This window comes from Hyaena hyaena, unplaced genomic scaffold (genome assembly GCF_003009895.1).
Source record: "Hyaena hyaena isolate Hyena2069 unplaced genomic scaffold, ASM300989v1 scaffold_563, whole genome shotgun sequence".
Lineage (NCBI taxonomy): Eukaryota > Metazoa > Chordata > Mammalia > Carnivora > Hyaenidae > Hyaena > Hyaena hyaena.
The window spans coordinates 991,451-1,015,517 of NW_024081197.1; the positions used below are offsets into that span (position 1 = coordinate 991,451).

Below are 24,067 nucleotides of genomic sequence, written 5' to 3' on the forward strand. Positions count from 1 at the left end.
GATTACTTATAGAACTTAAGTATCACAAATAAAATAACAATATTTAGACAAGGAAAGACTTTCTTTCCTTTACAGAAACTTTATAAACTTTATAGAAACTTTAAAGAAACTATAAAAACACACTTCCTTTCCCACAGCAGGACAGAGAGAACTACTCAGGTTCTTAATTCACAGACAAGTTATAACACCCCAAGGCATGGTCTTCAAAAAGGCAATAGCTAGAGAAGGTAAGGAGGTAAATGCAATGATGGAAATTCCATGAAAAAAAAGAAATGAATAGCCAAGAAGGAAAGTACACTTTTGTTAATGATAAGAATCTCCAATGGACAGCCAGTCCCTTCTATTAAATCACTAGTTGGTGGGCTTTTCTTCCTACAACCGTTAACTATTTCTGACCAAGATCTCTTCTATTTGGCACAGAATAGTTATACAACTTTTCCTTCATTATCTATCCCAAAAACAAATATTTAACTTTTTTAATAGCAAAAAAAGATCCCTTTAATTCCCTATCTATATCATTAAAATTCATATCAAAGGAATGCAGACAGCTAGTAGAGTTCTCTGATGCTCTTGTATTTTACCTTAATAAATAGGAGAGATACCAGGATGTGAGGTGAAATTCAAGATAAAAAACTGGAACAAGGTTTCAAAGAACATCCCTAGCACTATAGTAGGGACTGGACAAGGAAAGACAATCAGCCATTTTAATTCTCTATCCCTGTCCACAACCAATTCCACTAGCATAGAGCATGCACCATAGCTTAAGAAGTGAAGGATGGAAGGGGTCAGCAAAAGTAACCCTTCTCTAAAACTTGCTCATAGAGCTGGAGTATTATAGGCCAGATGAGCATATAAACTAAGGCTGTCCATAAATTAGAAAGGGCCTTCTAAATATTTTCACCTGAAAAAAGGGTTTTAGTCAGTGAATGCTAATTTTTTTTAAATTATTCATTCCACTGTCATTTTGATAAAATAATATATCAGGTTGTGACTACCAGATATATTCTGAGAATTTTTCAAATTAAATATTATTTATTTATATCCAAATTTTAATAAAGCCTTAAGTTTAGGAAAAACAGGGAACAAGATATATTTTAAAAACTAGTATCAGCAGAAAAATGTTGTTGGCCAGAAACAATTACCTTTATGGCTCTGTGTGTGTTTTCATCTTCTTCCATCCATAGATCCTGTTCGTAATAATATAAGCCATCATTAATGACTTTAGCAAGTTCAGATGTAATTTTTGCCCGAGACATGTGGTTGCCTGTTCGATCTCCTCCAGGATGTTTTCTCATGTAAGGTGGTGTCTGAGTTACAATCAAAATCTTGTTTAAATCCTGGTCATCAATTTCATAATCTGAATCATTATCAGACCAATCAGTAAATGTGTTTTTTCGTCCTTCTATTTGTTCCATCTCTTCATCAAATAAAAAGTCTAGTTCTTCTTGCTCTTGTTCATCTGAAGGATATCGCTGATTTGATGCCTCTTCAGGTAGAGATGCTGATTCCTGAAGGAAGAAAGTGGTATTTTATATACAATTTTTTTAAGTGATAAAAAAAATCACTTAAAAAAATCACATAATAATGTTACATACAAGTAATACAAAGCCTAACATGCTCAATGACTACTCAGCAGGCAAATTATAAAAGAAAATCAAATCAGTAGTATTCTAGCCCAATAAATACAAAGTCTTTGCTAAACACTAAGTCTAACGCTAAAGAAAAACACAAAATTGAGTAAACGGAGGGTTATATTACAGATTCCTTTTAGAGTTAGAATGGTGCTTAGCTCATCCACTACAGCACAGCAATTCATTTTACAGATGAGGGGGGAAAAATGCCTAGAGATATGAAGTTAATTTGTCCACAGTTTCAGAATTAGGCGGGAGTAGAACAATCAAGGTTTTCTGACTTCCAAATTCAATAGTCAGACTTCCTAATCTGAACCTTCACAATTACATTAATGCCATTAGCTAGGTTTCCTATATAATCCCTTTGCCTGATCTTCACCTCCACTCAATGTGGCCTGGTTTTCACATTAAATTTACCCTAACATGTACTCAATTGCTGAACTTTGACCTTCCTGAAAAAAATAAAATTGCTGCCTACTAGATGACATATAAAGTCCAAACTTTCAGATCCTAGATCTTCTAAAATCTAAACTGGTCTAGATTTCCAAAACTCTCAACGCAAGAAAATAGGTTTCTCAATATAGCTTCCTATGCCATCCTATGACCAATCCTCATCCTTCAGCAAATGCTAACTCTCCTATGCCTAGAATAAAACAAGAACTCTCTTTGAGAACTCCTATTAATATAGTATATATTCATCAGTCAATAATTATCTGGGTCCTCACTGTGAGCCAGGCACTATTCAAGGAAAGGGTACACAATAATAGTAAATAATAACACTGCCCTGACAGAGCTAATGTTCTAGTAAATGGAAGACTGTCCATAATGTTTTTACTAAAACAAACTAAATTTTACCACGCTGAGAATATATTTAAAAACAGAAACTATACATCCTGTTATTAACATTTGCAAGTATGTGAAAAAGGTCTGAGAATAAATACCAAACTGTTAAGAATAGTAAACCCTGGAGTCTCTTTTTACTTAATATCAGTTATATTTAAATTTCTGTTTCAAACTTAATTTTTTTTCTTTGTGAGGAAGAAACAAGAGATTTGGGATTGAAGATGACTTGAATGACCATACTTACTTGCAGTAAGGATATGCAGTAATGAAAAGAATAAATCCATGTCAATATGAAAACAAACTATCAGAAGATCAGAAATTGTTCTGATTTTCTGGAAAGCAGAAAGCAAATGGCATTATATTAATTATAAACAAACCCAGAGGAAACAGCAACCTAGAACCTATAACAAAAAAGACAGCGAGGCACCTGGGTAGCTCAGTCAGTTAGGTGAGCATCCAATTCTTGATTCCAGCTCAGGTCATGATCCCAGGATCATGGGATCAAGCCCCATGTCAGGCTCTGTGCTGAGCATGAAACCCGCTTAAGATTCTCTCTCTCCCTCTGCCCCTCTTTCCCATTCACATGCTATCGCTAAAATTTAAAAAATGGGGGATTAGGCAGTTCAGTTGATTGAGCATCCCATTCTTGGCTTAGGCTCAGGTCATGATCTCAGGATCAAGGGACTGAGCCCCACACTCAGTGTAGAGACCACTTGAGATTCTCTTTCCCCTTCTCTCTCTGTCCCTCCTCTGCTCTCCTTCTCAAAAATAAATAAATAGGGGCACCAAACTGGCTCATTCAGTTAAGCATTTGACTTCAGCTCAGGTCATGATCTCACTGTTCATGGGTTCAAGCCTCATGCTGGGCTCTGTGCTGACAGCTCAGAGCCTGGAGCCTACTTCATATTCTATGTCTCCCTCTCTCTCTGCCCCTCCCCTGCTCACAATCTGTCTCCCTCTCTCAAAAATAAACATTAAAAAAAATCTTTTAATTAAATATAAACCTTAAAACAGAAAAAAAGACACTGCTGGTTTCACTGGGGTCCTAGAAAGTTTTGAGACAGTAAGTACAATGAGCAAGAATGGACTATGTGACAACCATCAAAATGGGTATCTGGGAAAAAAATCAGGACACAGCCAGAACAGTTGGTCCCATACTCTTATCTAAGAATATGAAGCTGTAAAACCTGCTACCAACTAAAAGCTCAAGAACTGCTCTCTAAACAAAGTGAAAGATTTACCAGGGCACCTGGGCAGCTCAGTCAGTTAAGCATCTGACTTTGGCTTAAGGTCATGATCTCACAGCTCCTGAGTTTGAGCCTCACTTTGGGCTCTGTGTTGACACTCAGAGCCTGGAGCCTGCTTCAGATTCTGTCTCGCTCTGCTTCTCTCTCTCTCTCTCTCTCTCTCCCCCTCTCAAATACAAATAAACATTTAAAAAAGTGAAAGATTTGCTAAGGGAAGGCTTATGTTTTAGTGCTGTAACTGTATAGACATTGCACACATTCCAGTACTATTCTAAACTTCTAAATGAGAGCTAAGGGGAAAAAGATAAGGTAATTTTTACCAGTGAATAAAGTACACCAAGGAATCCTACTTCCCAGAGAAAAGTACTGATTTTATCAATTCTGGAGACCCAGAACCAGCATGACTGTTCTCTGCCAAGGTCTAGAAGTCTAAGTTAATAGGACCTTTACAGTTAACAAAGAGTGTGCACAATCACACCTCACATTCAGGTGGAGAAAGGCCTTCTGGATGAGATCTTCAAGGCCACAACAGAAGTCCATACCAATTTACCAATAATTAATATGAATCATCAATTAAAAATCACCAGATATTAAGAGGTAATCATCACCCTAAAAGACAAAGACTTGAAAAAAAGTTGATGGCAATATCAGAATACAGAATCTTTTTTAAATCCCCTCCAGAAAAACAGTAGCCAGATGATTAATCCAGGGGGTCCAACATTAGATAAAAAGGAATACTAAAAGTTGAAAAAAAAAAAAGAGTTTCTCCAAAATAAAGGACATGAATGCTCAGCACAATGAATAAAAACACATCAATTCCAAGATACATTATCCGAAATTTCAAGAGTGGAGATGAAGAAATAATCTTAAAACCTCAACAATAAAATTACTTGATACAAAAAATCTAAAGGGGGACTAAATTTCAAACTAACCAAGACAACAGCAGACAAATGCTTTCAGATTTCTAAAGAAAAATATCTCTGAGCAAGCTATACCCACTCTAGAATATATATTTTAAGAAGGTCATTTTTTAAAAAGTATGTTGACAACATTGTTGGTAAGTTAACCTACCTTATCAGGTATCACTGAAATATCTAGATCCCCAGAACCTATAGTCAGTCATCTTTCCTCCAAGGCAGATCCTCACTCTAGAGTATTAGAATACATTTCAGACCTTACTAATGTCACCAATATTCTCTGGCCATAAAACTGAAGGTCCTAGATTTTATACAATTTTCTTTCCACTATTAAAACAGGATTCCATTACCAATTTGCTGGCCCTATACATCAGAATCCAATACTTTCCAAAAGACATTCAATTTTTCTTTTTATCAAATCAAAGATGCTATCAATTTTACCATTATTTTTTTTTTCAAAATTAGCACAATTTTGCTTTATTAATTAGCACATTTCCTGAATTTAAGCCCCTTAAGGAAAAGAAATCAGTTTTGGAATTTTAAGTTGCTGGGCATCTCTCTACTAGTGTTTACAGTAGTTCATAACTTTCCTTTGCCAGCTCCTATAAAGAAAGGAGGAATTTTTCCTTTTTCCTTTTTTTTTAATTTGGGTAGAGTTGACACAGGATGTTGCATTAGTTTCAGGTGTACCACAACAAGTTTTATGTTATGCTATGTTCACCTCAAGTGTAGCAACCATCTGTCACCATGCAACACTATTACAATATCGCTGGCTATATTCCTCATGCATAGCATAATACCCTCTAGCCCCATCGATGTTGTCTCAAATGGCACAATCTCATCCTGCTTTATGGGTAAGATTCCACTGTATATGTGCACCACATCTTCCTTATCCATTCATCTATCGACGGACACTTAGGTTGCTTCTGTATCTTAGCTATTGTAAATAATGCTGCAATAAACGTAAAAGTACATATATATCTTTTTGAATTAGTGTCTTCATTTAATTGGGCAAATACTCAATAGTGGAATTACTGAATCATATGATAACGTCTATTTTTAAATTTTGAGTAAACTCCATACTGTTTTCCACAGAGGCTGTATCAATTTATTTTCCTACCAAGAGGTGTGGAACCATTATTTTATTTATTTATTTTTTAAGAACCATTATTTTAAAAGAAATCCTGAAATGTAGAGGTTTTTCTTTTTTTAAAGTTTATTTGAGAGAGGCAGAGACAACGTGAGTGGGGGAAGGACAAAGACAGAGAGAGGATCCCAAGCAGGTTCTGCGCTGTCAGCATAGAGTCCAACGCGGGCTCAAACCCATAAAACCATGTGGTCATGACCTGAGCTGAAACCAAGAGTCGGACACTTAACCAAATGAGTCACCCAGGACCCTGAAATGTAGAGATTTTTTAATGTGGAGGAAAAAATGTACATTTGAAATAAATAAAATACTATACAAATCTTTGTCAATGAGTCCAAGACACTATCTTTATCCTCCCTAGCTAATAAAGAGATGTTATTTGCCTTGATAAATATCGAAATTAATCAGGATCTTTAGAAAATCTTTTGAGAAAGATGCTTTAGGTTGTTAAGAAGTTCCCTGAGTGGGGGGAGGGGGAGGGGGGAGCTTTTGTAACATATAAGTCTATGTTTAATCAATACTGCTAATTAAAAAGTTATCTTTGATTAGGGTTTTTTGAATCAAGCACTATTGACATGTTAGGCCTGGTAAATCTTTGTTTTGTTTGGGGCGGGGCTAGCGGGGGACATTTAGCAGCATCTCTGGCCTCCACTCATAAAGACGCAATACCACTCTCCCACTGCAACCACCAAATGTCTCCAGATACTGCCAAATATCCCCTGATGAAGCAAAATCTCAGCACTCCTCATTATCCTAGGGGAAAACCACTCTTAAATCCTTCATACTTCCTTTCTTCATGCTGTGATTTTAGGGATAAAGTACCTTGTCCATAATAATCTTCAACGTGATAGTCTTCTTCATCCTTCTCAATTCTAGGTCCTATTATTTTTAGTGACCTTTTCCTTATAGAGCTTACTTTCAATATTTGACTCATTTGAGTACCACTGTTTCCACATTTATTTTTAGTAAACTTTGAGAGAATTGTAGATTTACATATGGTTGTAAGAAATAGAGATCTAGGACCCCCTGGATGGTTCAGTTGGTTAAGCATCTGGCTCTTGGTGACAGCTCAGGTCATGATCTCATGGTTCATGAGTTTGAACCCTGCATTGGGGTCTGGGCTTGCAGTGTGTGTGGAGGCTGCTGGGGATTCTCTTTCTCCTTCTCTCTGCCCCTCCCGTGCTCTCTCTCTCTCCCTCAAAAACAAACATTTAAAAACAAAAGGAAAAAAAAATCTTATGTATTTTTTACCCAGTTTCCTCCAATATTAACATCTTGCAAAAGATGTATTATAGTACAATATCACATACAAGACAGACGTTGAAGTAACCCATTAATCTTACCCACATTTCCCTAGTTTTATTTGTACTCATTTTGTTTATGGTTTAGATCAGAGCAATTTTTATCACATTTGAAATTTTGTATCTAACCATGAGTCAAAAATATAGCAGTTGTACCAAAGGATCTCTCCTACTGTTTCATAACCACACATCTCACTCCCTCACGTGCCCCCAAAAGATCAATTCTCTTTTCCTTTCTTACTGTACATGGAATCACCAAAACACATATGTACAGAATCTGTACCCTTTATAATTAACAAAGTTACAAATAATGTAACAAGGTTATAATACAAATTCATAATTTAGGAAAATTTTGCCAGGTTTTAAAAAACTGAGTTATTCAAAATTAAATTGGTCACAAGTAAAAAGGCCAATCAAAATATCTTAAATCATATTTGGAAATAAAAGATGAATTTTTAAAACTGACACAATAAAACTTATTTTTAACTACTGAGTAGCAGTATTCACTTATGGTCAATGGTTCCAATTTTTAAAACTTTTCCAAATTTTATATATTTACTTGACAAACAAAATACAGTAGCCTTATATTCAATCCAGAATGTATTACACTTCACATGGCTTATAACAATTTACCTTCAACTTCATTGGAGATGGACGATGTCTCTTTTTTACTTCTATCCAAGGTTGTGAGTCCAAGTCAGGCAAACTGGTAGACAGACCTCTAGATATTGCTTGGAGATTACTTGTTTCAATATTTTTCTTTGGGTTCAGTGGATTTCCAATTCTTGGAGAATTTGGGGCAGACTCTAAAATTTTAAGTTAGTACTTAGTTAAAATAATGGTTTTCTTACTTATAAAACACTTTCTTTTTCTTGGGTTTAATTTTTTCACAAAAATATGATAAATCAAATCTCAATTATAATCTTCCCAAGGACTTTCAAACCTGAAAAGCTTGTTGGATGTATTTGAGTGAAGTCAATGAGTAATAGATAAAAAGAATGTCACCAACTCTTACAGAGATCATCATTCAAACTTCTGAATATCGAGTAACTAATTGTGACAATACAGCTACTTAGGGGTCAATTTCCTGTGCAATCTTAAAATTTATGAATTATATATATTGACATTATGGAACTTCAAATGCTACTAAGCCACAGACTAAATGTATATATTATTGAAGGCAAAATCAGTCCTTCAGTTCTGCTATAATCTATAGTAAGCCATTATTCCTACTTTTCACATTTCCTTTGCTTAATGAGGTTTAACCAAATGCAGTGTGCCCACTTAGATCATACTGAATACTGTAAACAGTAGCATGTCACATCATTAAAGTGCACTGCAGTGGCCATAAAATGTAAAACTTTTTTTTAATGTTTATTTATTTGGAGAGAGAGTGCGTGTGTGCAAACAGAGGAACTGGGGGCGGGTAGAGAGAATGCCAAGCAGGCTTCACACTATCAGTGCAGAGCCAAATGTAGGGCTTGATCTACAAACTGTGAGATCATGACTTGAACCAAAATCAAGAGTTGGATGCTAAACTGACTGATCACCTAGGTGCCCCTAAAACATTAAAAAAAAAAACTCTGTTGGAATTAAAAATGCCTTTCTCCACACTATCTTTTAATCAGAATAATTACACACTCTATAAATTCCTAATTGAGTCCTTTACAAATCTTTTTTTTTAAAGTCAAAAAACACTTGTTTTAAGTTATAATGCAATCTATACTTGTGTTATATAACATTTTAAATACTATAGTCTAAAATTCTAAACATGGTTTTAGTCCTCAAAGCCAATTACTTGGAAAATATTGCAAAGCTGAATATTACACGGAAAAAGCTAAAATAAATGAACACCAACTTTTTTTTTTTTTTTTTTTTTTACTAAATGAAAATGCAAAGGCCCATTGCAGGAGTTTGGGTTTGAGAAGAATATTCCAAGATTTTACTTTATCTACTACATGTTAGAGTTATTATCCTCTCCAAGAAAGCATAGTTAGATCCAGGATTCAAATTCCAGATTACTATATTTTTTTAAAATGAATATTCCTTCATAATGGAAAAGGCTCTAAAACTGCATTGTCTAGTACATAGCCACCAGCCAAGCCATATGAAGCTACTGAGCACCTGAAATGTGGCCAGTTCTAAAATGTGCTCAGGATAAGTGTAAGGTACACACCAGATTTCAAAGTCTTGGTACAAAAAATTTTTACAAAGGTAGAATGGATCCATGATTTTTATATTAATGATATTTAAGTAAATATTTAGGTAAAATATTTAAAATGTTGTTAAAATTAATTTCATTTGTTTTGTAGCTTTTCAGGCTATTAAATTATTAGGATCACATGTGTGGCAAACATTCTATTTCTATTGGATATTGCTACTTTACAACTTTCTTAATTAATGGCACATGTATCATTAATTGATCCACAAAGGTAGTACAAGTGAAATGCTAGATTTGGGCTGCAAGTATTAATATTAAAGTTATAAGAATGGGAAAACATTTAACAGCAGAGAATCCAATTTCTAATACTATAAGTCATCTATGTTCATGCAGTGAATAAATCCTTAAAAACAGACTAAGAACTACCACCCTAGCAACTGTGAGATTAACTAAATTACTATGCACAGTTCATGTATAAATGATTAGAACAGCACCTGGCACATGGTAGGGAAATCAGTACCTACTATTTTTAACACAGAAATTTAATCTTCAACACCTACTTAAGTTTATTATATAATTTCTAACTGCTCTCTAAGCTAGAATGTTTCTAGCACGAAATGAAGTGTTTTACTATATCCACAACACATGTGCTTATAAATAAAATAACATTAAAATAACAAAGAATTTGGGTAAGACAATAAAATTTAGATTTTCTAAAGGATGTTCATCTTACAATTACCTACACATATGCTCTATGTGATTTGTTTTCTTTTATAAAGAAAAGATCTCAAACCTTATGTGTATAAATTTTAAGGATTAACAGTAAAGCCCTCATCTTCCAAGAACAAATGAGTGAATATTACTTGGATGACTTGACATTAAACTTACAGATTAAAAAAACTGACACATACTTGGACATTTATAGGTTCTAACTTGTGAGAACATAGAAAGATGTATCTTTGCTGCCTTAATTGAAAATTGTCAACCTGACTCTCCAGAGATTAATTACCATATGTATTCCATAATATCTATCTAGTTCAACTTTTATTTTTTTAAACATGGACCACTTCACGAATTTGCATGTCATTCTCATGCAGGGGCTATGCCAATCTTCTCTGTGTCGTTCCAATTTTAGTTTTTGTGCTACCAAAGAGAGCACTAGTTTGACTTCTTTATGCACCCTGAATCTGGGTAATTATATAGATTGCTTTAAAAGGATTATACACTTTATACATGGCACATTCAGGAATACTTCTGCAACTTTTCAAAGGAAATCTCACAGCTTATTAAAAAATCAGTAGGGATCTTCCTACACATTTCTCAAAAAAACAAAAACAACATCAAAAAACCCCAAGATGGCCAGGTACCCGACACTCTCAATGTTGATGAATGAAATCCTTTCACTTAAGAGATGATAGTGTAATACTATACCCAAAGAACTGCAAAACCTAAATTTTTAAAATTAACATCTTACCATTCCCATAATCAACATTTTCTGGTGCATTGAGGTCCTCTGTTCAGTGCAAAGGTGAACTCATGTTACACAATTCAACCTCCATAGAGGGAAAAATAGAAATTTTAATTTCTTTGATGAAAAAGACCAAAACTGTTTAAATATTTTACCGTATAAATCCGTCAGAAAGTATACATCAACTGTTAGGTTTTTGAAGTTTAAAGTCGTCTCATTAGAGATAAAAAGGATACGGATAAAAGTTTCTTTACTTATAAGCACAGATAAATATTATCTACATTTCCTATTCCTATATCCATTTCAAATTTTTGGTGACATACTACTCTCTATTGAATTTAGGAAACTAAGGCTTTCCCATCAGAGGGTGATTATTAAGGTCAGAAACTGGGGATCCATGGGAAAAGGTTGAATTTACATACTTATTCCTAAGATGTCATGTGAATTAGCATAACTCTAAGAACATTCTATCTTCCTATATGCCTTCATTATCCATCCAGTTATGATGTATAATTTAAAGAACCTAAAACTTTTGACATACATAGTGATTTATTTTAGGCAAGATGTGAAATGTAAATGAGTGTACATTTAAAAAACACAAAAATGTACAAGACATTATGATTTTATTCTTGTAATTTTATTAATAATGCATAAATGGTTAAATGAACAGGCATCACCAACTTGACTAACCTATCTTAGCTACCTGTGGAAAAAGTATACTCTATTTCTATCTAACTCATCTAATGCCTGTTCATAAGCAGATTAAAAATGTCATCTTGGACCCCAGGTTTACACAATAAATTAATCTAACTTATACAATCAGACATGTCTTTTTTAAGAAAACCTAAAAATTGTGACTTTTCTTCAACTTTTAAAACATCTGCCCAAGTTGCTTGCTAGGTTTAGAGGCACAGAGGGCTGACAACCAAAGAAACACTAAATAAAAATATCTGTGAGACTGTCCATGAGTACTTTACTGATGGCAGGTCTCATATACTGGTGTATAAAAAATACATTTTGAAGAGTTTAGAAAAAATACTCTTGTTCATTTCTCAAATTTTTTATCCCTCAGTGTCCACATTAATACATCTTACAGTCCATGTGAAATATTACGACAGCATGTGAGTTGTATACTGTACACTATACTGAAGGACAAATCAAATAGCGAAAGACCTAACAATCTAGAAAATGTCACTCAAGCCTCTCTATTTCTGCTTTATTGATCTGGACACAGGTACAAAAGTCTGGGAGGAAAAGACAGAATCTTGCAATATTTCCAGAATGATAATTAACTTTCCCACCGTGAATAAAAGTAGCACATGCAGCCCAGGCTAATTACACACAAATGGTGGCTCCTATAAAAACAACAGCAGTCCTCTGGTCTGTCTTTCATCATCATCATCATCACAAAGGTGTTTATCTCCATTGTAGTGGTGGCCCAACCTCCTCCACAAGGAGTTGGGAGTAGACATTCTTGAATAGAAGTCTGGTTGCTTTCATTTCTGCAGCACGATTTGTTCCAATGTTTATAATATTTCAGTGAGTCACCTATTCCTCTGCATATTCCGATCAAATGACATCCAAGAGCATCAGTAGATCATCACCCTGACTGAAAAAAGTTTAAGCACACATATTTTTTCCCAAGAGGGAATGTCTTAAAAATGATCCAGGAAAAAAATTCTTAATATTAAAGCAGCTTCTGGAAATTCTAATATCAATTCTTTAATCTATAATCTTAATAACTTCATAACAGTACCCCAAGTCGGCTTTCGAATATAGATCATCCTGTATTGAAGCACAGGATGAAGCACACAGGTAACATTAAAGTCAAGCCCACTCTTAAGTATAAGACTTTTAAACTATTTCCATCCTACTAGACTACTCCAATCTTAGAAGAGGAAAACTGGCACAATGTATCAATAATCATTTAGTAAAACTAAGAAGATGGAAAGAAATTCCACATATGACAAGGTACACAAGAATAGAGCAGAGTTTTACCCATAATTCTTAAATCCCTATTTAATTTATGGTTCTGTGAGGGGGTAATATGAATAGAATTTACAGCATCAAAAGTCATTTAGTCATCCTTAACTTTCCTATTGAATTTAAATAAACCTTTTGATAGGATAAGTAAATTGAACCAAAGAGCCCACCATTACACTGCTTGCTCTAGAAGAAAAGCTGTTACCTGTATGTGAACAAAAAGTTTGGCCTGGTACAAACTCTGGGCAATCAATCAGTTGAGAGAAGTCTGTTTGTGGCACACTACGTGGAGGAGGGCCCGGAATTGGCCATTTTTCCGGTTCTATCTTTTTTCTCATTTTCTCATCCACAATTTCCACTTCTGTGCTATCTTTCAATGCCTATAAAAAGGTATTTTTAGCTATTAAAGAACTTTCATTCAAAACATTTCAGTTGCATATCCTATAGTTCTAATAACCTAAAAAAATTTTTAATGTGAAATTAGCAGACATTATGACAGAGTAAATGTTTCTAAAAATATCCATGAATTAACTACTTAGAACAAATTTCTAAATCTTGTGCCCCCATGATAGGTAAGTAACAGATATCCTGATAAAACATACAACAGATAATCTGGTTTTCACAACAGAGTAGGCATTTAAGGATTATTAAGTCAACTAGATGCAAAGTACTTTTATGGTAATTAAGCTTTACTGACAATTTTTTTTCTCATATTTCCTTTTATCTTACGTTAATATCACCAAATAAAATTTAGGCATTATTTTAATGACTACCACCATTAATTAAATAAGAAACACACATACACAATCCTCACAATACCCCATAAGGTACATAGATGAGGAAACTGAGGGTCAAAGAAATAAACTTCATAAAGATCATAGACGAAGTATGAGGCAATAAGAGGACTCACGTAATTTATTAGCTGTCCAGCACTAAAAGTCTTAGCCACTAGACTAAAGTGCTCTGGCAAAATAAACATGTTGTAATTTAACAGTCAAACAAAAATAGAACAAAATTTCCTCAAAATAAAAAAGATTTACTAATCTGAATTTTATCTGAAATTCAAAGGTACTCAACCTTTTAAAAATTAAATCAGAAAAAATACAAATATATAAAAACTAAACATATAAAAGTTAAAACTTGCTATATTTTAATGGAAGAACATATTATATGTGTAACTTTTTACATCTGCATGCCTTTATTATTAGTATACTACTTCCTTTTCAAGTTATATTTTCCATAACTGGACAGTACCTTAAAATTAGTATTATGAGGGGCACCTGGGTGGCTAAGTCAGTTAGGTGCCTGACTTCGGCTCAGGTCATGATCTTGCAGTTTGTGGGTTCAAGCCCCACGTAAGGTTCTGTACTGACAGCTCAGAGCTTGGAGCCTCCTTTGGATTCTGTGTCACCATCCACCCCCCCCCCCAGCCAGACCACCCCTTCACACACTGTCTCTCTCAAAAATAAACAAGCATTTAAAAAAGATAAGTAAATAAATAAAATAAATAAAATTAGTATTATGAATTACTTAAAAACAAACTCTTTTGATGGGAATCAGGATACTCTGAAAAAAATAGTCTGAAACACAGAATAAAGGAAATAAGGAAGAAGCCTATGATAAAAAGTTTCAATTGGTGATATCTATATTTTTTCCTAACATATTTTCCCAGTTTTGTCTACTGAACATTCTACAAGCAATAGCACCTTCATAGTAAACTATAGTATACTCAGCATCCAGATCCTGCAACAATATGGATGGATTTCATGAAAGAGCCAGGAGACAGAAGAATTCCATTTACACAAATGTGTACAAATAAACAGACAAATTAATCTATACTAATATAAACGGAAAAGTGGTTTGGGATGGGGCAGAGGGTTGGTGGGGGAGGACTGACTATGACTGGAAAGGCCATTAAGAAAGTTTTTAGAGTAACATGTTTTGGGGGACGGGCTGACACAATTTCAAAACTCAAACACCTAAGACCTCTGCATTTTGCAGCATGTTATTTATATCTGAATCTTAAAAAAAAAAATCCTTGAAACTTTCCTAGTGGTTTAAAATTTTCAAAACAATGTTTGGAAAAAGACCACCAATAGTATTGGTAGAATGTGGAGCAACTGAAACTTTTGATGTTGGTAGTTTTAATGGGTTCATTAATTTGGAAAAAAAGTGTTTTAGCATATATATATACACACACACACACACACACACACACATATGTGTGTATATATATATACACACACACACACACACCCAGTTACCCATCAGTTCACAAGAAAATAAGTACGTATGCCAAGCAAACAATACGTACAATTATGCTCACAACAGTATCACAGATTCAAACTGGAAAAAACCCAGGTATCTACAAACAGGAGCATGGAAAAATACATTGTGTTATATTTGCACAATGAAATACTACCCCAAAATGGATAGTCAACAACCACTACAAACCAACAACATGGATAAATCTCACAGAAATGATAACTACAAGTCAGATACAAAAGAATACACACACTTCTGATTATGTGAAGTTAAAAAAAACAAATCAGAGAGCTCTGAGAAGCAATTACCTGTGAGAGTTTAGTAGTACAGGTTAGGAGGGGGCACAAGGGAGTTTCCTGGGATGTTAAAAATGTTCTATATCTTAACCTGGTTATCAATTATACAACTATATTCATAGGGAAAAGTCATCTGTAATCCTATGATTTATAATATACAGTGTATAAATTATGCCTCAATTCAAAAGAAAAAACCTGAGGCAAAAAAACCCAAAGTTTTTTATATACAACTATTGAGTAATCTTCTAATATATACTATTTTTAGAAAGAAAAGCATAAACATATGTACGTAGTATAACATGAACTATCTCAGGAGAATTAATAAACAGAAAAGAAATAACAATGATAGTCACCAAGAAAGATTTAACTAATTCACTGTTAGAGAAAGATGGGAAGGAAGAAATTCTTCACTATATACCCTATGAATCTTAAATCACAAGGAAATTGTTCCCTATTGAAAGAAAAGCTCAAGAAGAAAACAAACAGAAGTTTTGATTTAGATCTTAAAAGCATCAGACAAAAATTATGTTTTACACAAAATTAAGGAAAAGATCTAGATAAGAGTTTTAGTAAAACCAAACCATGGTTATATCCCGAACTCCTAAACAATGAGTTAAAGTGTACAGTTAATATTTCTGGATACCTGAAGTTTTTTCTATTAATGTTGGTACTTTTTTTTGAGAAAGACAGAGAGAGCATGAGTTGGGGAGGAGCAGAGAGAGGGGGAGAATCCCAAGCAGGCTCCACACAGTCAATGCACAGAGCCTGACATGGGGCTCTAACTCACAAAACTGTGAGATCATAACCTGAGCCAGTATCAAGAGTTGGGACACTCAACTGACTAGCCACATAGGCACCCTGGTCCTTTTCTTAATGGTTATCTATTATTATGAATAACTAGCAATGTTAGAATACACAGATAATGTATTCCTAGTTCCTGGTCCTATGCCTGGTATCAAGAGTAAAGATTTTCATGTGCGAAGACAGCAGCACACATTTTAAGGAACCACAGTCAGCCAATTTGGAATACAAGGTTTTGGATAAGGGTAGCAGGCATAGTTCTAAGGACTTCACAAATACTGTGAATTAATTAATTCACTTCTCTTAAGCCTTTATACTCTATGATAGTTTAAGTACTATTTTAACAATGAGAAAACAAACATGAAGAGGTTAAATAACTTGAACAGAGTTACAGAACTGTTTAGCTAAAGTTCCAGGATTAATTGGATTTAAAAAAAAAAAATAAAAGGGAAGACACAAATAGACCTCAGCTGTGGGGCAAGAATCAAGAATGCAGGGGTGCCTGGATGGCTCAATTGGTTAAGCGTCCGACTTAGGCTCAGATCATGATCTCACGGTTCGTGGGTTTGAGCCTCGCGTCAGGCTCTGTGCTGACAGCTAGCTCAGAGCCTGGAGCCTGTCTTCAGATTCTGTATCTCCCTATTTCTCTGACCCTCCCCTGCTCACACTGTCTCTGACTCTCAAAAATAAATAAAAAGCATTAAAAAATTAAAAAATATACACACAAAAAAAGAATGCAGTAAACTGGATCTACCGTATGATCTATTAATTCCAATTCTGGGTATACCCCAAAAAAATAAAAACAGAATTCCAAAGAGATATCTGTATGCTCATGTTTATTGCAGCATTATTCACAGTAGCTAAAATATGGAAACAATTTAAATACTCATCAACAGATAAATGGATAAAGCAGATGTGGTATGATATATACATATATATACACACACCTGAATGTTACTCATCCATGAGAAAGGAGGACATTCTGCCACTACAACAACATGGATGGACCTTGAGCACATTACGCTAAATGAGATAGGTCAGACCAAAAGACAAGTACTGCATGGTATCACTTATATGTGGAACCTAAAAACATGAAACTCTTAAAAAAAAGAGAACAAAATGGAGGTTACCAGGAAACAGTGGGTGGGGGGATGAGACTGATGTTTAAAGGTACAAACTTGCAGTGAGCAGTAAAAAATCAACAGAGATTTCATGCACACTATGATACCTATAGACAAAAATCTATACTATAATTATGTGATAAATATCACTACAGCAGTAATCATATTACTGGGTGGCTCAGTTGGTTAAGCCTCTGACTTTGGCTCAGGTCATGAACTCACAGTTCATGAGTTCAAGCCCCACATTGGGCTCTGTATAGACAGCTGACCCCGGAGCCTTGCTTCAGATTCTGTGTCTACCTCTCTCTCTGTTTCTTCCCTGCTTGCACTCTGTTTCTCAGTCTCTCTCAAAAATAAATATTTAAAAAATTTTTAAAAACCAGTAATCATATTAAAATATGCATGTATCAAAGTAAAATATCTATATAGTAAGCTGAAAACAAATGGGAATAAGTTAGATTGGCTGTGTAGAAAACTTCACCCAGGGGCGCTTGGGTGGCTCAGTTGGTTGAGCCTTGATTTCAGTTCAAGTCATGATCCTGGGGTTGAGGGACAGAGCGCTGCATCAGCATGGAGCCTACTTGAGATATGCTCTCTCTGTCTTCCCCTCTCCCCTACTCATGGGCTCTCATTCTCTCTCTCCAAATTAAAATAAAAAAAAAAAAAAAAGGAAAACCTCAACTAGGGCAGATAGGGGTATGAGCTCAAGTATATTTTACTTCTTTTGATTGACTGTTTCAAGAATGAAAAGACCTGAGCATATTAAAGTACACATAGCAAAAAGTTGATAGAAAGTAAATGAAGACCCAAAAAAGAAAATGAACAATAGAAGGACATCCTTGAAAATTAACAATAGCAGCAAATCATTATTTAAGGCTTACTGTTTGTGCCAGATACTGTCATCACACATTTCATCTCCAGAACAGCCCTATGAAGTATGTGAGTCTCAGGACTTTATGCAAGGTCACAGAGCTATGAGGATGTACATGCAGGTTGTCAAGTCCATGCTCTTACTCACTATGTTTATATTGCAAAACCCAATGAAATCTTACATTCTTAACAGATAAAGGACACCTTTCCCACTGTAATGAACAGTAGGTACCTAAAGAATGTTTAGTGAATGCAGATCTATGCTGTGCTTATGTGTTTCTGTATTTCATAATAGTAGTATTTCTTACTCGATCAATAATTCTAACCATAACCGTAATGCCTAAGTTTTTTTAATATTCCTTCCCTTCTACTGTAAGATATAAGGAAACAGATAATCAATGACTTGAAAATTATGCTCGCGGGCTTAATGAAAATACCAACAGACCAAAAAAAGCATGCAATAATAAAATTACAACCAGATTCCTATAAAATACAGAGAGTGGGGGAAATGAGTCACAACTTCATTGAAAATGGCAGATGAAATAGATCTTTGCTATTAGCACATACAATGGAAGTACTTAATAAAGTCATTCTACTACAAATATTTTTCTGAAGACTAAGGCTTATAGGAAAAACCTAAGTCTTCTTCAAATTACAAAGAAACTTTATTTAAATGGTATTTATAAATAAAAATAATGGCACTGTTTGAAATAACAACTTTCATAAAACAAAGACTCATTAATTACACATGAACAAATAACAAATCGCTGATTTATACTGTTTTGAAATATTGACTCTTCCTATACCTAGTTTTTAAAGAATGGAGCACACACATTCGAAAAAAATTGCTAAAAACGTCAAAGAGATCTGTTAAGAAAATTAAAAGAGGAGGGACATTGGGGCAGCTTAGCCAGTTAAGCATCCAACTTCAGCTCAGGTCATTACCTCATGATTGATGAGTTTGAGCCCCTCATCAGGCTTGCTGCTGTCAGCATAGAGCCTGATTCAGATACTGTCTTCCTCTCTACCTCTCCCTGGCTCACACTCCCTCTCTCTCAAACATAAACAAGAGAGAAGAAGAAAGAAAGAAAGAAAAGAAAGAAAAGAAAGAAAAGAAAGAAAAGAAAGAAAGAAAGAAAGAAAGAAAGAGAGAAAAGAAGGAGGAGGAGGAGGAGGAGGAGGAGAAAAACATGAGCCAAAGACTGGGAAAAAAATTTGTAAAATACACACAAAAAAGCACTTGTATCCAGAATAAGAACTCTGACAATTAAAAAAAATAATAAATCTCCAATAGGCAAAATATCTGAACAGATAATTCAACAAATAAGATACACTGATTGCAAATAAACACATAAAAAGATGCTCAACATCATTAGTCATTAGGGAAATGCAAATTAAAGCCTCAGTAAGAAACCACTACATATCTATTATTCAAAACACCTGACAAACCAAGTGTTGATGAGACTATAGAACAAATGAAACTCTCACACAAAATGGTGGAATGCAAAATGGTCCAACCCACTTTGGACATTTGGCAATTTCTTACAGTCAATACACTTAGCATACATGACAGAATCACAATCCTCAATATTGACCTAACAGAAATGAAAGCATTTCCACAAAAAAGACCTTTCTCCTCTACTCATAATCTTCAAAGACTAGCAACAATCTAAATGTCTTCAACAAGTGAATGGATAAACTGAAGCACATCCATATGGTGGAATACTAATAAATATGAAAGAAGAAACAACTGACAACGTGCAACGTGAATAAATCTAAAAAGCACTACACTGTGACAGAAATCAGATATAAAAGGCTATGAACTACATACAAACATGTAATTTATATATATATATTCTGGAAAAGGCAAGACTAAAGGGACAAAAATCAGATTAGTGGTTCTAGAAGTTGGACAGAAGTTTCTAGAGCAGGACAAAAAATTTAATAAAAGCATTAAGAATACAACTGGAAAGACTGCTTTAAATTAGCTTTTCTATAGCACATGAAGAGCTCTCAAAATTTTAATAAACAGAAATACATGCTATTTTGCAGTAACCTGAAGACTTGAAGGTCCAAATTTGAAGGATCAGGTTAAAAACAGGTGGTAACACCATTAGTAATTCTTTGAGGGGTTTCCAAGGTCAGTAATTTATTTGGGTTTAATAAAATGAAAAAAAGGCCATGGGATATAGTCTAAGCCTTAGGCAACTACAGATTATCTTTCGCTTTTTTTTCTTCTTGAGTTTAAAAAATTTTTTTTAACATTTATTCATTTTTTGAGAGACAGAGCGCAAGCAGGGAAGGGGCAAAGAGAAAGAGGGAGACACAGAATTCAAAGGAGTCTCCAGGCTCTGAGCTCTCAGCACAGAGCCCAATGCAGGTCTCTAACCCACGAACTATAAGATCATGACCTGAGCTGAAGTCAGACTCTCTACCAACTGAGCCAGCCAGGCATCCTTCCTTAGGTTGTTTTTCATCTGTTTGTTTTTTTTAATATTTGAGAGACAGAGAGAGAAATGGAGGGAGGGACGGAGGGAGGGAGAAGGCGCACCTACATGCAAGTGGTAACGGGACAGAGAGAGGAGAGAGAGAATCCCAAGCAGGGGAACTCAGTCTCATGACCTTAAGATCATAACCTGAATGGAAATCAAGAGTTGGACACTTCACCAACTGAGCCACCCAAGTACCCCTTTAATTTTTTTTAAATATACTTTTTAGAGCAGAGTTATCTTCACAATGTAATTGAATGGGAGGTACAGACTGTCGTGCAAATATTCTATAAAGGAATAATTACCTCTAATATGAGATTAAGGTTTGTAGTGAGAGCCTGAACACGGTGGAAACCAGCAATCAGAGAAATAGGCAAGAAACCCTGTTCATCCATCTTTCTCCTAAGAAAGAAGTCCCGTTCCAAATTTTCTGTACTGAAGTAATATTCTCTGGAAAAAAGAAACAAACAAAAATATATAAACATAAGTTCATTTACTCAATAGGTAATAAAAATATCTACTACTTACATATCAACAGCTTTAAAATTATTTTGCTAGTAATAAAGACTTAATACAACATAGATATAAGGCAAATAAAAGACCAAAGCCTACCAAGCTATAATTTCTTATCCATGGGTAGAAAGAAACTTAGAATACTGATTCTCTTCCAAAAAATATTAACTTCTACTTAGATCAACTTTACCTTAGCATAAAGAATTAACCAGCATTTTACTTTAAAATAGGTGAATAACTGATTTTTTTAATGTGTCAAGGGAAATTTTTTATTAAAAGCTACTTTAACTTGTTTCATTTAAACACTAAATAACAACCAAACACATGTCAACAGATTGCCTTCCAAATTTTTCCACATCACTGAGGACTGCTTTCTTAAAAGTACTCTTTGTGAAGTTTACAGAGTAGATTACAGTTTGTTTTGCTTTCTAAATAGACATGGTAGTGACATTGTTTAATTCTGAATCCTAGCATTCAGCACAAAGCTAATGAGTAAAAACTGAGTGAATACATGAGCACAAGTGTACACACACAATTACATATTTGCAAAATCTCCCTGTATCTTTGATGGAGAGAACTATAAAAGACATTAAGAATGAATATAATATACAGCCAAACAAGGAATATCTATGATACTATGAGGTACATGGGGTAGGAAAAATACAGACAAAGCTTAGATACCTTAATCTTTTCTAGGAAAGTAGAGAGAAATGTAAATGTATAAACTGGAAGATCAATAACTACAAGTTCTAAGATACAAAGATAATATGAATATACTTAATAGCACTTGAGAAACAAGTTTGAAATTATAGCCTTCATGGGGTGCCGGGTGGCTCTGTGAGTTGAGCATCTGACTTCAGTTCAGGTCATGATCTCATGGCTCATGAGTTCAAGCCCTGAGTTAGGCTCTGTGCTGATGGCTCAGAGCCTGGAACCTGCTTTGGATTCCGTGTCTCCGTCTCTCTCTGCCCCTCCCCCCAAAACGTCAACATTAGAAAAAAAAATTTTTTTAATTACAGCCTCCATATAGAAAAACAAAAATAGAATTAGAGAGACAACAAGAGGACAAAATGGGGGAGAATGTAGAAAAGAATATAAAAGAAATACATGATATAAATGATGATATGATCTACAAGTTAATAATCCTATACTATTCCCAAATCCAAGACAGTTTTCAAATATCGGTGACAAATTACGAGAAAGGACACCAACTCATGTATTTTGATATTAACACAGGATTACTAAAGATAACCTTGAAATATTTAGGTCAAATTCTAACTTTGAAGAAATGACCATCCATTATAGAGAAATGGCTTTGAGCTACTTTTCACTGGGAGAAAAAAAATCTTATTTTAGAAATGTAAATACTCAAGTTATTTCTTTATACTCAGATATTTACCCAATGATCAAAGTGCAAAGCTCCCTTAGATCAGTGAACTACTACTGACATCTCAGTTAACACTACTAAATCATTTACTTGTCTTAAACACTGAAGAAAAAAACCTTAAGTCTTGAAGAAATAAACATTCTGATTTTGTTATACCTCCAAAAGCCCTTTTCATAGTGCCTGGCATGTGGTGGGCACATAATACATTTGTTCTGATTTTTGAGTACTTCAAAAGTGTACTTTAGAAGTGTACTTCAAAAGTCCTTTCTGTGTACTTCAGAAGTGTACCTCAAAAGTCCTTTTCACAGTACCTGGCATAGTGGCACATAATACACATATATGCTTAAATTCTAAATTTTCACATATTAAAACATTTGATTCAGTCACAAGTTAAAACTGTTCTTAGACAAAAACTTCTCTGAATCATTAATAAGATGGTTTTTTTATTCTACCACTTCATGAAAATCTCAGTATCTAAATAAATTCATAAATCACCCTATTATCTATAGTATTTATTTTTTAAACTTCTAATGGGCTATAAACTATTCATCTCTACAAATGAATGTCAGAAGAGACTGTCTCAGCTAGAAATAATCAAGATCTTAAATTTTTAATATTCTGATATAAAAAAATGACAATATTTTTTCAGTTAAAATAATTTTAAAAACTCAATCATCCAAATACAGTTCAGCCTCTTACTTCCAAACACATTTAGCATAATTTTTCACAAATGCAAGAAAGGTTTCAGTAACTTCTCAAAGAGAAAAATGTAAACCCTACTCAATGAGCCTATTTATATTACGTATGAGAAACCTCAAAGAAAACAAAGTCAAAAGCATGACTCCTCCAGAAGTCCACTAATCAAAGCTTAACAGTAAAGAGCCATTCTAAACCTGTAAACCTGGTGCTCTAACATCGGCCAAAAATCCTGTTGCTGAAACAGTAACAAGAAAAAAAGGAGTCATGCCCAGTGCTATGTCTGACATTTTGTTCAGTGTCCTAGGGGACATTATCATGTCCTACCTTAGAAGCTCTGGATTCTACACTGCATGATCACAAATTTTGTCAACACTGAAGTAGCTCTGCTCCTCCCTCACTTGTATGAGCACAATGGAGGCCGATTATCCTGACATGGAGTTGCATATCCACTGTCAGGTCTCAGAAGGGACCTGGCAGCATGAGTTACAAAAAAGACAGGAATAGTGGTTTGAAGTTGATAGCCACATGCCAGGCACTTTCTGCCCATAAAAAGGCCCTTTTCTTCAGTGTTTGCGTCAACTGTAACAAAAGAAGCAAGAACAAAATAAACAAGTTGCTTCATATTGTATATAAGCCAATCAAATCCACCATGAAGGCATCCCAGGGAGATGCCTGGATGATGCTGATGAAGAAATTATTTTCTAACAGAGTCAATTTTCTTTCTTAAAGATAAATTTTTTTTAAGATGCTTCAACCCCTTCAAAAATAGCCTTTTTCTTTCACTTTGTAAGCATAAAAAAGTAATCAAATTTCAGCAAACTGGTTATGGCAATCACTTGGGGAAATTTTTCTCACCACTATATAAACATACTATATAAATAGGCAAAACATTCCATACAATACTAATATGTACAAGGGCTATTGTACA

The 24,067-nt window shown here is 34.5% G+C and overlaps 1 protein-coding gene and 1 non-coding gene across 9 annotated transcripts in view; both read right to left on the bottom strand.

The window, feature by feature from the left end:
• Window positions 1-24,067, bottom strand: part of LARP1B (La ribonucleoprotein 1B) — a 117,345-nt gene that overhangs the window by 69,228 nt on the left and 24,050 nt on the right. For 6 of the 8 annotated variants that reach the window (XR_005532485.1, XM_039256245.1, XM_039256247.1 and 3 more), the window contains 4 exons: window positions 20,846-20,990; window positions 12,904-13,078; window positions 7,720-7,892; window positions 1,143-1,508 (listed from right to left, as the gene is read on the bottom strand). Coding sequence is in view for 7 of the 8 variants with exons in the window: in XM_039256245.1 (XP_039112176.1) it covers window positions 1,143-1,508; window positions 7,720-7,892; window positions 12,904-13,078; window positions 20,846-20,990 (859 nt within the window). In the remaining variant the exon portion in view is untranslated. Of the gene's footprint in view, window positions 1-1,142; window positions 1,509-7,719; window positions 7,893-11,330; window positions 12,325-12,903; window positions 13,079-20,845; window positions 20,991-23,463; window positions 23,712-24,067 lie in introns of those variants that run through there. The other 2 variants (XM_039256249.1, XM_039256250.1) reach the window with 2 other exon arrangements.
• On the bottom strand, window positions 10,300-10,406 carry LOC120248079. Its single transcript, XR_005532490.1, has one exon. It is a non-coding gene; the product is annotated as a U6 spliceosomal RNA (small nuclear RNA).